This window comes from Sminthopsis crassicaudata, chromosome 3 (genome assembly GCF_048593235.1).
Source record: "Sminthopsis crassicaudata isolate SCR6 chromosome 3, ASM4859323v1, whole genome shotgun sequence".
NCBI classification, from domain to species: domain Eukaryota; kingdom Metazoa; phylum Chordata; class Mammalia; order Dasyuromorphia; family Dasyuridae; genus Sminthopsis; species Sminthopsis crassicaudata.
Window position 1 is genome coordinate 416192128 of NC_133619.1, and position 15772 is coordinate 416207899.

The 15772-nt window shown below is 33.4% G+C and overlaps 1 protein-coding gene across 1 annotated transcript in view; it reads left to right on the plus strand.

The window, feature by feature from the left end:
- The window catches only part of STAT1 (signal transducer and activator of transcription 1), a 50129-nt gene that overhangs the window by 22554 nt on the left and 11803 nt on the right, over window positions 1-15772 (plus strand). Inside the window, exons 11-19 of the mRNA XM_074302832.1 lie at window positions 549-608; window positions 2771-2800; window positions 2884-2977; window positions 5594-5635; window positions 8104-8187; window positions 9266-9364; window positions 10004-10139; window positions 12443-12495; window positions 13452-13546. Coding sequence (XP_074158933.1) covers window positions 549-608; window positions 2771-2800; window positions 2884-2977; window positions 5594-5635; window positions 8104-8187; window positions 9266-9364; window positions 10004-10139; window positions 12443-12495; window positions 13452-13546 — 693 coding nt within the window. The remainder of the gene's footprint in view (window positions 1-548; window positions 609-2770; window positions 2801-2883; window positions 2978-5593; window positions 5636-8103; window positions 8188-9265; window positions 9365-10003; window positions 10140-12442; window positions 12496-13451; window positions 13547-15772) is intronic.

Sequence of the window (15772 nt, forward strand, 5' to 3'; positions counted from 1 at the left end):
AAGAAATCCACCATAAAAAATTAATTTGAGTATTTATAATAGTCAAAATGACTTAGTCACTCAAAGTTGTTCTTAAAATAGTATTGTTATTGTATACAACATGCTCTTGGTTCTGTTCATTTCACGCTTCAGTATTTCATGGAAGTCTATCCATGTTTTCCTAAGATCATTGTGCTCATCATTTCCTATAAGATGGTAGTATTCCATCATAATCATGCTAAGTGCTAGGAATACAAGGAATCAGAAAAAAAAATCCCTGTCCTAAGAAATTTATATTTTAAAAAGGGAGGCAGAATATATAAGACAACATATAAGTCATATACTACAAAATAAATACAGAGTGGATGGAAATTGAATTTAGAAGGAATGCACTGATGTCTGGGCCTACCAGGAAAGGCCTCTTGGTGGAGCTAACACTTAAGCTAGATCCTAAAGACAACCAGGGATTCTGAGAGTTAAAGATTAGGAGGAAGAGTACATTAGGCCTCAAAGTAACTAGCACAAAGGCATGGCAAGAAACTAATGCACTTTTTTCCTTTTCTTTCCAGGTTGCTGGTGAGACTACCAGAACTCAATTACAATTTGAAAGTGAAAGTTTTATTTGATAAGTAAGTCAACTTTCAATATTTCTTGATACAACTTAAAATGAAATATATTTTATTTCATAAGTCATTTTTCAAAATTCTTGATATAACTTAAAATAAAATATGTAATTAATATTAATGATTAGTAATAATGGATTATTGATATTAATAATTACTACTAATAATAAGGAATTTACTAATCACAACAGTATATACAACAGAGTTTTCATGCTTTAATTTCTTACGTATAATCTAAGGGTAAATGAATTGTTTTGGACTTGTGCCATTGTATCCCATCAATATGTATGTTGCTGATGAGCATGTCTTTCATACCTATAGAAAGTGAGACACATAATTCAGGCAGAGTTAAATATATAGGAGTTTGATATTTGAACTGGCTTCTAGGCCCATTAATGTCAATATAAAACTTTCCCTTTGTAGCCTCTTAATAAACTGAAGATTAATTGAACATTGCAAAAAAAGAAATATAGTAGAAACACTAATGCAAGGTAGACATGCTTAATCCCTCCTGTAAATCAGCTTAATTCCTAATATCTCCAGAGGATGGAGTCTTTTATTCTTTTCAGACAAGAGGAGACTGAGACAGCTTCAATTCTTGGGGCTAAGGATAAATTCACCCCCAGTTCCACATCAGCTTAGGGTAACCTTGATTATCCTGGACCTTAAACTCCAAAAAATCAGCCTTAGAATTGTTCTATAGTAGTTGACTTTGGGTAAGAGTAACCTAGAAGTAAGGTGGTTCACCTCTACCTTACATAGAGCAGGCCCATTGAATTTTATGTCTACAACAAATTAGATAACTCAGGGAGAACAGGAAAATCATTTATTCCCAAGTGTATTTTGTCACATTTTTGGCAATTGAAAGAGTTCTAGTTTAGGAAATTATTCTATAAATGAGGGTTTAATAAGAGTCATAATATTATTCTCTTTGCCCCTTTACATCTTCTCATTTCCTATATGTTCTATATCTTTATCTTTCTGCATTCTCTCACCCTTGCCTCATCTTAGTTTCTTTTCTCCAACTCACTTGAGGTTCTAATCTTTGACATTTCTGTTTTCATCATGACATTTAGCATTTAGCATTTGTCAGTTCTCTAACTCAGGGATTAATTTTTTCTACTCCTTTTTGCCTTGGAAATTTTTATGTGACCCCAGGATTATAGATACATAAAATAGCTATACAAAGCAAATAATAACTGATAATAAAACATAGTTTTGCATATGCCCACATTCAGTTATAAGACTCCATATGGAGTTGTGAACCATGGAGCATTTAAATAAGCTCCACACCTCTCTACACATATCCCTTCCACATCACAACTTTCTCTGTCATGGTTTTGTTATATCATGTGTCAACATAAGAAATTACTGCAAATAAGAATTTGGGCAAAGTTCTATAGAAATAACAGTGCTTTTTACTTAGCATTTAAGTACATATAATCTCTAACCAGCTGCTTAACCCAAATTTTTTAATAAGGTAATATAAGTACCTTGTAAAAGAAAAAGAAAAAATTCAGATTTCTTCTGTGATTCAAAGAGAGAACCAGAAAATTTTATGTCGATTTTCCAGACTGCGGGAGAGGAGGGGAAAGGGCACCAAGCCCCTAAACTCCTGTGATGGGATTTATCTCTATAAATGTATTTTTACTAATTTTTTTAGTTGGACAAGTCAAACGGCTTTCTTACTCAATAATGCATCATCACAAAAATACAAGTTTCAGTTGAAAGAGAGGGCTATAAGGAGAAAAAAGGAAGAAAATTCTACTTGTCAGAGGGCTGAGATATAATTTTGAACCTTGACAATGTATTGTTACAAAGAAAAATAATTGAGTCTTTTGATGAGAAAATAGATGAGGGTATTATTGCTAAAGATAAATTAAAACTTGAAAATTTAATCTGCACACTTGAAACTCATGATTACAAATGGCCCAAATTAGTTGATTCTACAATTATTGTTTTGTGAAAAAATTAAGGCTTTTGAAGAGTAAAACTGGAAAAATCTTAATAAATTTATACTGGAATACTTCCCAGGTCACAGAGGAAATGTGTATAAAGTTCCTTTGGCTCTATCCCTTATTTACATATATACACAAATTTCTTTTAGCTAAATTATTTTGTGAAACTTGTTTTCAAGTCTGAAGTATCTATTTGGTTTTCTTTTATAGAGATGTGAATGAGAAGAATACAGTAAAGGGGTAAGCAAAACACTTTTTGCCAAATTTCACTGTTTCTTTTTTATAATGCTAAGTCTCAGATCTTTCTAACATCTTCTGTGTAGGTTTAGGAAATTCAACATTTTGGGGACACACACAAAAGTAATGAATATGGAGGAATCTACTAATGGAAGCTTAGCAGCAGAATTTCGGCATCTGGTAGGATGATTACTTTAAAATTTTTGTTATATATGTTTTTCTTTGTTTTATCTTAAAGCAATATGAATAACACTTTATGATGAAGAAAAATATAGTCATGGCAGCTCCAGAATTTTCTTTCTGATAACCTTTCTTTTTAATGTTTTTTATAATAATTGCTTTGTATTTTTCAAAATATATGCAAAGATAATTTTCAACTTTCATCCTTGCAAAACCTTGTGTTCCAAATTTTTCTCATCTTTCTCTTAGTCCTTCCTTCCTCTCTCTCCTAGACAGAAAGTAATCCATATAAGTTAAACAAATGCAATCCTTCTAGGCATATTTCCTTATTTCTGATACGATTTCAATATTGAATTCATATTTCAATAGGATTTACAGTGGATTGAGTATCAGGTTTGGAATCAGAGACACTCATCTTCCTGGATTCATATCTGGCCTTAGACATTTACTACCTGTGTAATGCTGTGCAAGTCACTCAGCTGTGTCTTCCTCAGTTTCTTCTTCTATAAAATGTACTGGAGAAGGAAATGGCAAACCACTCTGGTATCTTTACCAAGAAAACATCAAGCACTGAATAAGTGAACAACAACTATCACAGATCTCTCTATTCTGTCTCCATCTTCATAGTTATAATTAAGAATAGCTAATATTTATTTAGCTTTATAGGTTTTGCAAAACACTATATATATATATATTTTTTTCTCATTTGATCCTTACAAAAAACCCCATGAAATAGGAATTATTACTATCTTCATTTTGGATTAGATGGAGAAATCTGAGGTGAGAACATTTTAGATGACTTATTCAAAGCTCTACAGATAATAAGTATTAGAGATGGGATTCAAACTCACATATCCCTGATTCCAAATTCAATGTTCTGTCCGTGTTTGGGAGTCTTCCTCCTGCTGTATTACCATTCAAGATAGCATAATTTTCCGCTTCCTTAGATAATGAATACAAGTTAGGTTTTCCCCCTTATTCTGCCTTTACCTACTATAGATCACATCCTTAGTCAAACATTTAGGAAGGGTAAAAGTTACTTTTAGTTAAGCAGGAGGAAAGTACAGTGTTCACAGTATAAGTAAATAGCTTAGACTTAGTGTTGTGATTTTCTCATTGTCTGCTCATTCCATTCCCCCTTTAGTTTAGCCTCTACCTTCAACATGCTCTGAAAAGACTTCTGCTAGTCTCTCTAGCTTTAATTTTGCTTCTTCAATTTATCCTATCAACAGGGTGAGATTAGCCTTACTAAAGCATATCTCTATTCATTTCACTTTCCACTTAAAAATGTTTAGTGGCTTCCCCTTTGCCTATTGAATAAAAGTCCAAACTCTTCCCAGCTCCCTACATACACATCATGGTTCCAGCCTATCTTCCAAGACTTAATGCCCCACCATTTTCCTACATGTACCTATTGTTTGAGCCACATACCTTGCCCTTTTCTCAGTGCTAGGCCATGGCTTATTTGGTTTCCTTTATATGAAATTCTTCCTCTGTATTTTATCTAATTATACCCATCCTTTTGTTGCATGAATTTTTTAAGTCAATTTGACTATCCAGAAGTAATCAAGAGACAAACTTTATGACACTCAAAATTATTAGATTCTCTATTCACAATTAATGAGGATTGCACCATCACAATTTAGTGAGCAACATTTATACATTATATCAAACAAACAAAAAAAGTTAATTAAAATGAAAGTGACCATCAAAGGAAAAAATAGTATGCTTGTTAAAGGAAAATGTACATCATTTGCCATAGGAAATAGATAAGGGAGTTATTTTTCTTAACAGCTCGCTTTTACCAAGAGAACTGTCCTTCTGATCAGATAAGGAAGAGGACATTCCAAGGATGCTGGAATCCTCCACCTTCAGCAACTAGTTATTTTGTACTGCTCGGAAGAAAGAAGACACTGAAAGACACTAACTGCTACCATTGCTTTCAGCTCATGAAGAATTGATTATACCAAAATGACTGAGACAGAACAAGATGAAATCAATTACGTTTTCCCCCAAATTCATTTTCAATAATTCAAAGCCCAAGTTAAGTCCTTTCTTCTTCCAGAAGCCATCTCTTTCTCCATTCCTAGAAAGATTTCTCTTTTTAGAACGTTACAACTCTTTAGGTTGCACTTTTCTTATTGAACAAATGATAAGATGCTAACTAATTATTCATGCATTTACATGCTCTGTGACCCTGAACAAGTCACTTAACTCAGTTTCCTCATCTATAAAATGAACTGAAGAAGGAAATGATAAATTACTCCAGTATTTTTGCCAAGAAAATCCCAAATGGGGTTGTGGAAAGTTGACTAAAACAAATGAACAAATTCATACACTTGTCGCATTCCTTACCAACTAAAAAAAATTTTAAAGGCAATAAATATGCCTTTTATGTCTTTCTATTTCTAAGTTCAGTAAGGGAGTTTATAATTTTTTAGATTAAAATGTAATAGGATTATTTTATATCCATTACTCTATTAAATTAAAATGATAGCATTTATTCCTTTTGTAATTTTCTATATGATTGTTCCTGCTACCACTTTTGTTTATGATTAATTAAAAAAATAAAAGTTAACATGTCATATACTAAGAGGATTTTTGTTTCTCTTACAGCAACTGAAAGAACAGAAAAATGCAGGTACCAGAACTAATGAGGTGAGAGAAATTTCTCATTTTTCTATCATGTCCATCAGCCTCATTCTCCCTCTTCACATATTAAATTGTTTTTTTCACATATTGTTCAATGTTTTTCTCTCATATTTCTAAGAAGCATTTGGTCCAAATGAGCAGCATCATTTAATGATGACAAAGATCACAAAGAGCATCTAATTCATTGTGGATTCTACTCTGGACAATTCATGAGAAAATATGGACAAGAATTGTACAGGATGAGTAGGCATAGTTCACACCTCTGAAGATAGTTATGTACATCAATAAAGTTATCTACGCACTGAAGTAACATCAGTATGATTTGGGGCTCTTATAGCTGAAGAGATGTTAGATTTGAATGTTCTGGATAGTTGGATGGTTATTAGGATGCTACCAACTCTAAAATCAAAGGACTATGAATTCAACTCCCATGACACTTCATGGGATGTGTGTCTCTCTGTTTCCCTTATTTTTTCTTTATAAATTGGGGGTGATAACAGTAGTCCAGTTTAGAGAATTGCTGTTTACAAAGTAGATTTCTCAACAACCCTGTGGGCTAATTCAGAAAAGTACTATTACCTTCATCTCCTATCTGAGGAAATTAACTAGAAAGGTAGATTAACTTACTATCAGAAATGAGTCTTGAACCCATGTCTGCTGAGTCTAGTGTTCTTTCTACTTCACTCTGATATCTGCTTCTCTCAGGAAATTTGTGAAGATTAAGGAAATAAATCATTCAAACAGAAATGAAACACAAAAATTCATGTATATCATGTACATCATTTGCATCAAGAAATGACAATCAGCCAATCAATAAAGATTTATTAAGCAACATCTTTAAATCAGGCACTGTACTTGAGCTATGGGGGCATAAATAAAATGGATGAAACAGTTCCAATTTGGAAAAAACTTATATTCTAATGGGGAAGAAAATAAATATATATGTATATGTATATATATATATGTATATATATATTTTTTTTCTGTATGTATACAGATAATATACAAGCAGAATAAGTACAACTAAATGCAAAGTTATTTGGGAGGGAAGGCATTAGCTTTGCAATATGACTTCTCTGTGGAGGGAAAATAGACCCTCCTAATACCCCACTTTCACTACTTTCACATCCCTTCACTCTCTGGCCATGTGTAAGAAGAAAATTGATATTTGAACTTCCTATAGATACTGAAGACCATATGATGTGTTGGAAAGAGCATTGATCTAAGAGTCAAGAGACCAGAGATTTAATCTTGGCATTGATGGTCAGTGGCTAGATGGCCTCAGCCTCTCTCTTAGTCTTTCTTTCCTCATTTGTAAAATAACAATTACTCTAGCTTAGTGCAATGGTAGTTACAGGATATAGATATAAAAATAACAGATATAAAATGTTTTGTAAACTATAAATCTCTCTATTTATTCAAGGCTTGGAGGCATTTTGTACCTCCCACTAAATACTTCATTCTATTTGGGAATCAAAAAACAGTTAGTCATTAAAAGAGTTTGTGTGTGTGTGTGTGTGTGTGTGTGTGTGTGTGTGTGTAGGATGCCAGACCTATGATTTTATTCCCTTAGGGAATTTTTGGTGAAGAAGTATCCTCTACCAATGCATATTGGCAACTGATATACATATTGTCAACTATTATAAAACTCATAACTTTAGAGAGTTTTTTCCTCAAATTTTGATAGAAATAGCTATGGACTTTTCAGGACTGGACTGACAGCCTTGAAATGATATATGGTCAAAGCATTTATTACAGTCTGTGTTCCCCTATTGACAGAGATAGTTCAAGTCTATTGGAAAGAAACTCAATGCACCATCTGCATTGGTAATCCATCCCTGTTCCTCTTCCCTATTTCTTTCTTCCTTCTATAAACTGTAACACTCAAGTTTTGCTTGTGATGATGGGAGGATTTTTTCATATTATCTCAGAATTGGAAGAGCTCTTACTGGGTATTTAGTCCATTCTTTGCTTGAAAACAATAATTACCTCTGCAATATACTCAATAATTTCATAAGATCAGATTTAGAATGCTGGACATTACCTCAGAGAAATCAGCTGCTAATTCAATTTTCTGACTTTACAGCTGAGAGGCTAAGTGACTTTCTACAACAGTAATTATCAAACAAGATGTTTGGATCCAGATCTTCTAAGTTCAGAGTCATAGTCCTTTCCACTGCAACACAATACTGTAGTCATCATATCATCACTTTAAAAATCCATTTTAATGAATATACCCAGGAGATATTATTAGAAAGTATACAATCTTTCACGCTTTCAAGCTTTCATGATTGAAAATTTGAGATGAGTTTATATTTCATGGTGTTTGGTTGTTATTTCCTATGCTGAAAGAAGTGATGGTTAGGCCTCAGTTGCACCTCTTAAAATGTTATTTTGGCTTATAAAAAGTTTAGAGTATATGAATTAATTGATTTGAGATTTTTAAATAATTCTGTGCATGCTTGGTTTTTTAGGGCCCTCTCATTGTTACTGAAGAGCTTCATTCTCTAAGCTTTGAGACCCAATTGTGCCAGCCTGGCTTGGTAATAGATCTAGAGGTAAGTCTTAGATTTCATAGAATCTCAGAATTTGAAAACTGAAAGGGACCTTAGTGATCTATCTTCTTACCTATTCATGAAGGAACTCCTCCCAGGATAGGTGAGTGTAGCCTTTGCATGAAGAATGTCAAGTACTTGTCAAAAGTAGTAGTAATTGTCAGCTACTATTTTTCTCCCATATATTTTTATATCCAGTTTTTTTTTTTCTCCAAGGACTTTTCTCCAGCTACCTTGCTTTATTTGTTTGCTTTTTGATTGTGGCTGTGCTGCTATGAATTACTATTTATGAATCCACTCTTTGGATAACTAAGTGTTAAATTTACCATCGAATTATTGAATTATTTCCCCAATATTTTTTATTTATAATATTGTTCCATGGTATTGATTGGGGATTTTTATTTAAATTAAAAAATGTTTCTTAGTGCTGAGTTGAACAACAAATCCAAACAAATATCTTAAAATAATCTTCCTTTTAAAAGTTGTACTGTTGTGCCTTTGGAAAGCTCAAGATCCTTGCAAAGGCCTGAGGATAGTCTAGAAATAGACTTAGAGGATATTCTAAGCAACTATGGGATAATGCATTCCCATGGGACAGAGTGCTCGTCCTTGATAGAACTACAAAAAGCAGCTGCTCAAGTTGCCATAGAATGATTGACTTACAACTCTCTTACTAAGTCCTACCAACCATGTTTACTTATCTCCTTACCTTATCCATTCATCTCTCAGAATTGTACTGCTTGCTCTCTAAATCCCATTTATCTTTCAAGTTTGTTCCACCTCATTTATTGTTTGTCTTCTCGACTCAGTTGTATGATTATACATTGGTCAGCCAATTTCTAGTTGGTTATAGAACATGACTGTGAGATTTGCATCTGTTTTTCTCTTGTAAACATGAACAAAAAAAATTCTTGAATAAATTGGAGGGAAAAGGATATAAAACATTATAGAGAGATAGAGGATAGAGATATCTGTAAAAGTACATCTCATTTGAATACATTGAGTAACTAATATGTTTGTGAATAGATAAGGATGAAATGCTTTTAATTTAGAATGCCTCAAAGTATTTTTCTTCTTTTAGACAACATCTCTGCCTATTGTTGTGATTTCCAATGTAAGCCAACTTCCCAGTGGATGGGCATCCATTTTATGGTACAACATGCTAACAACAGAACCCAAGGTATTAAGGATCTTCTGTTATTAAAATAAAAAGTTAACTAAAGGACCTTCTCACTCTAGCTTAAGAATCTTCAAATCAGGCTGATTAGTCAAATGAAATTTCAATGAAAACCATAGAACTCCTGCAGACAAATGTGTAAAGATTATGAGGAGCTTTAAAAAATTGAAACAAGTATAGGAAAGAGATCTGTAATTTTTCTTCTTTGCTGATAAACTCAGATCCACTTGCATTTGATTCAACTGAGATTTTATTAAAAGCTTTTTTTTTTTAATGCCAGTGACCATCCTTGGCAATGAGGATATACAGACAAATAGAAACAGATTATAATTTACTTCATAAAACCTTTGTGACCTTTACTTTTGCTTACAAAATATGGATTAACTAAATAAACTTTGATTTTTAGAAAGTTTGACCAAAGTTAAACCTTTAATTGCTCATTATTTTATTTTTCTTTCCACTGAATCCAAAGATTCCCTTTTTACTTTCACTTTCTTCTGCTATTGACTCTTTATTCTGGGGTTGTATGATACTGTAGAAAAGAATTTGAAAATTTAAACCCTTGCATAAGTTTTAGCAACCAGTCCATTTTTGATCCCTCTGCAGTTGTTCTTAAGGATTTTTGTATTGTTTTCTCTTTAGAATTTATCCTTCTTTCTGAACCCACCATGTGCAAAATGGTCTCAACTTTCAGAGGTGTTGAGTTGGCAGTTTTCCTCTGTCACAAAAAGAGGACTTAATTTAGAACAGCTGAACATGTTGGGCGAGAAACTCCTAGGTATGAACATATGGACTTTTTTTATCTATAAAAGATTCTTGGTTCTTAAAAATAAATTTCTGTTTCCTCTTTCCTTTCCTGAGAAGTTAATTTCCTATTAGATATTTAAATTGTGAGAAGTGAAGGGGAAATGTGTCCTAAATGAAAGTGACTTGCAATCAGAAGACATCTTTGAATCCTGGCTGACGTTTATTAGTTTGACACCTCCTAAATCTATCGCAAAGGATGGTTTTTATTTAAACACAGATCCAGAACTTGAAAGAACTTCAGAAGCCATTTTGTCCAGCCCCTTTATTTTTCAGCTGAGGAAACTGAAGTTATCTGGACCACTCTTTTATAGTCTTAGAAAAATGTATCTGTTTACCTTATGTGAAGTTCTATATATCAAGTAAATTTTCTTTTATTACTATATTAAAATAAATCATTCTTCCTAAATCTTTGTTTTATGGAGACTTCATACATTATTTTGGAGTTATTTTGCTAATGATAAAGAAACTTTAGTTTTCCTTTTCCCTTATTTGGGGAAGAATTATAATTTCTTTTCATTTGTCTGCGCTGTAATGAAGCAAAAGAATGGTCTAAGTAACCTCTTCAAGTCTATTCTAAGTTTGTCCTTTGGTTTCTGTAGCTACTACATATTATTATTTCATGTGCCTGGTCTTTTCCAAAAAGATAAATATTCTCTATAATGTAATGCCTTTGGCAACTTTTCTGGGAATATTATATAAAAAAGTGACTAGAAAACTTAACAGCATCTGAGTTGAGTATTGAAAACAAATTTTAACTTGGGAGCAGATGTACTCTCAGTTTTGTAAAGGACTTAGAAAATATTGCATAATAAAAAATATTCAGAGAAAAGTGGAAAAATAATAATGAGGAAGAAGGAAAATTTTCTGCAGTTTCTTAAGTGATAGAAATGCAACTTGGGGGAGGGAGGAAGGAAAAGAAAAAACATTTTAAAGGCCTAGGATTGCAAGAGACTTTTAAGTGTCATATAATCCAATTGATGCATTTGGAAAAAAGCAATCATCCTTTTTTGTAAAAATCTCCTGGAAAGGTAATTGTAAAACCTCTCTTGGTAAGAGAGTCCAATATTTCTCATTCTGCAGATAGTTTTTTCCAGGAATATGCCAAGGGGCCCAGTTAATTATCAGAAATAGAAATGTGGGATTTTTAAACAAACAAACAAACACAGTTTTTACAATTTCCTTTATATTCTATATAATTTTTCTATTCTATATTTATATATAGATATATATATATAAAATGTATAAATATTCCATATTTATATTCTATACACTGAGTATATTCTGTATATTCAATGTGCTTTTATAACATAAATTTTAAAAGGAAAGCAGAATAACTAATCAACACAACTACATTCTGACAGTATAAACAGTATTTGACACCTATACACTCCTACCTCTGCCATTATATTTTAAAAATTTAGATCTAAATTCCTGAACTATAAAACAAAACATGCTACCAGAAGTCACGGCAGCACAGGGACTTGTATCGTACAGATTTTAAAGCAGGGGTGTAGAAATCATTGAAGGAAAAGAAAGACAGTAAAGGAAGAAGTGAACTAAAGGTTTTTTCTTTCTTAAAATACTTTAAAAAATCATTTCCCCATTCTGCATTATATATTCATTTCTCTTATTAAAATAAGCCAAATCTCTTTTCAGCTATGAGATGATTCAAGGCAATTCCAATGGACTTGTGATAGAAAGTGCCATCCTTATTCAGAAAGAAAACTACGGAAACTGAACATGGATCAAAACATACAATTTTCACCTTTTTGTTATTGTTGCTGTGTTCTTTCTTATGGTCCCCCCCCTTTTGATCTTATTTTTCTTATGTAGCATGACAAATATGGAAATATATTTAGAACAATTGCACATGTTTAACCTGAACTAGATTGTTTGCTGTCTTGGGGAGGGAGAGGGGGGAGAAAGGGAGAAAAATTTGGAACATGGATTTTGCAAAAGTGAATGCTGAAATCTATCTTTGCAAGTATTTGGAAAATAAAATACTATTAAAAATCAGCCAAATATATAAATTATTCAAGAATATTTGCTATTAACATCCTATTATTATTATAGGTAATGAGCAGTGTTGATTGTATAATAACCTGTCATTTCATTCTATTTGCCTTTGAGTTGTATCAAATTAGTAGATCCTTCAAAGAAAAACTTTCCCATGTATTTTTTGAGAATGTATACAAAAGCTTTTAGCCTAAGTAAACTGTTGTAATGCTATTTATATCCTCCTGAGAATATTGATTTTGTTTGTTTGTTTTTTAGGCCCCAATTCCTCTAACTCTGATGGTCTTATTCCTTGGACAAGATTCTGCAAGGTGGGTTCTTCATCTGTTTGAGTTAGTTAGAAAGATCAAACTAAGCTTCTGTTCTCAGTCTTTGTTTTGGTCACTTCCTATCACGACAATTCCTTTGGAGTTTTTCTTCCACTCAAGGACTCTGTAGGAGGAAAATGTAAGTTCTATGGTATAATCCACAAATTTGGTATTCTAATGTGAATCCGGACAGGAAGCATCCAGCTGAGTGATAATATCCTGTTACTTCCTTAAGATCTTTTCACTCCCCTTAGAACTCTCCCCTGAGAATATTTTATTCAGTTCTGTGTGAAGAGGCCTGCAGGAATGTGCTACCATCTAGTAATCTCCTGAGTACATTAGTTTAGGGGGGAAAACAGGATTTTTTTTAGAGAAAGCTTATTTTATCTCTCCAAAAATTACTTTAGTCCCCTTTATTTCTCCAAAGAGAAGGAAGCAATAAGCTTATACATTAGGAAATCTCTAATTGGAAAGTTTTTCTCTGATTTGGTAAGGAAGTAGAATCATTGGAAAAGAAATAGGAAACTTGGTATCTGAATACTATTGAGAATGGAAGATTTGCAGTTCCACTTGCTTTTGTCTTTGAACTAGGATGCATACAGATCTGTCTCTGATAGATATCTGATTTTTCCTGCAAGAACTCTCTAGCTTTGTCAAATACACAAAACAAATTCAATTCAGATATGGATTTGTGAATTCACCATGAAGAGGCAGCATATTGTCATAAAGAAATGTAGTCAAGAGACCTGGAGTCTTTAATCCTAAATAGAATAACTTAATCCTGAGCAAGTCAGTTAACTTTTCTGAGTCGCAGTTAAGTAAAGATAATAATATTTGATCTCTTTACCTCACAGAGTAACAGTGAGGAAAGTGGCTTATAAAATTGTCTTATGCAAAATATGTTATCATATTAATTTTTAGGCTTAAAAAATTTCTAATGCATGGATTTGTCATTTCAGGAAAATCTAAATGACAAAAATTTTTCTTTCTGGCTTTGGATCGAGGGCATCCTTGAGCTCATTAAAAAGCATTTAATTTGTCTCTGGAATGATGGGTAAGGTTGACAAATGTTTGTTTTCTGTGACATATTTTGGATAAATGACCTTCTGTTGCATATGTAGGGAATGATTAATTATTCAATTAGACTATTCCCAGCATTGCCTTGTTCCTAAAATCTCTTCTAGTGGAACATGCCTATGGGCTTTTCCTTGACCATTTCATCATACTAGACATTAGTCAATAAATTCAAATCAGCAACCATTTATTATGTACTTACTCTGTACAAGGCACTGCCTAGAGATGCAAAGATACAAAAATTAAATAGAACCTGACCTCAAGGAGATTACATTGTCTTTCCATCACTTACAAGATCAAATACAAAATCATCTATTTGACATTGAAAACCTTTCCTAACTCTGCCACCGCTTTCCAGTCTTCTTACATCTTTCTCCATGATACATGCGCTTCAAATCAGACATTGGTCTCCTGGCTGTTCCACAAATAAAATGCTCCATTTCTCTGATCTTGGCATTTTATTCTTTCTGTCCCTCTTGCCTTCCTCATCTTTACCTTCTGGCTTCCCTGACTTTCCTTCAGTACCAACTAAAATCCTACCTTTTACAGGAAACCTTTCTCAACTCCTCATAATTCCAGTGCCTTCCTTCTTTTAATAACTTTATCTTTATACCGTTTGTATTTATTTGTTTGCTTTTCTCCTCTGTTAGGTTGTAAACTCCCTGAGAGGAGACTCTTATGCCTTTTTTTTAAACCCAGTGCTTAGCTCAGTGCCTGGCACATAGAAAGCACTTAATGAATGTTGAGTGAGTCACTGATTTGAAGGGGAAGTTAAATAAAGCCGGAAGGTAGATAGAAACCAGGTTGGGGAGAGTTTTAATGTCCTCTTTCACCTTAGAGTCTATGGGAACCAGATGCAGGTTTGGGAACAATATGCTTTTTTGTCACTTCTTCACAAATTTGGCTTTATATGGATTTGACAACTAAGGAAAAATAAAAGATGGTTTTCATAATGAATAAGGAACAATAAAACATTCCCAACATATTCAGGATTGTTTCGAGTTAGCTTTCTAACTTACAATAGTTTCATAGATGAATACTGAGTGGAAAATGTTTGGCCCCATATTAAAAATTGCTTGCAGCTTGGCAGACACTGGGGAAAAATCCACTTATTCAGGAAAGCATGGGGTTAGATTCTCATCACCCCATGGCACCGTTCTAAGGTTATTCCATAAAATGTCACTAGAGGGGGAAGTAAACTTTTGTTAAGTAAAGACTTCTTCCTTGAAACAAGCTACAAGAACAGGAAAGTATATTTGCTGATCTGGATGTCCCATCATAAATCATAACTGTGTAATCTAAACAATCTGCAACTTTTAAAATTATGTTGTAATAATAAAAGACCTAACAAGTTTAATTCATTAGATAGTGGAAAGCACCTAACTGTTATAAGTAGATAGAGCACTGGCTCTAGAGGAGAGAAGACCCTTGTTTAAATCAGACCTTACATATTAAGTAGCTGTGTGAGTCTGGACAAATTATTTAATCTTTGTCTGCCTCAGTCTCCTCATCTGTAAAGTGCTTTATAGATCCTTGTCTATGGATTAGTTGACATCTCCCTCCCTTACCCTGTTTAAGGGTGGCTAGCTGGCACAGTGGAGAGGGTGCTGGTCTGAAGTGGGGAAGACTCATCTTCATGAGTTCAAATCCAGCCTCAGATACTTACTAGCTAGGCAAGTCACTTAACTCTGTTTGCTTCAGTTTCCTCCTCTGTAAATTGAGCTGGAAATTGCAAACCCAAATTGGGTCAGAAAGCATTAGAACCAACTGTAAAATGATCAAACAAAGCAGAATTTCTATTTGAACAGCACTGTGTTCTACTTTAATATCACCTTCCTAGGTTAGCTGAGGGTTTGACTTCCTTGCCTGGCCAGGGTCACCTAACCATTATCCATCAGAATCAGAAGAATTCAACTCTTATTTCCAACTCAATTCAATTCACTATGTGATGCTACTTCTTTCTGAAGTTTCTGTATTATCCCTAATACATGATAGTCTCTATGCTGTCATTAATTTTTACATTTTCATAAGCCCCTTTTAGATTGCCATTTTCTTTCTTTGTATAAACTATCTATTAATTTCACTAGGGGGCATCTAGGTGGCACAGTGGATAGAGCACCAGCCCTGAATTCAGGAGGACCCGAGTTCAAATCTGGTCTCAGACACTTAACACTTCCTGGCTGTGTGACCCTGAGCAAGTCACTTA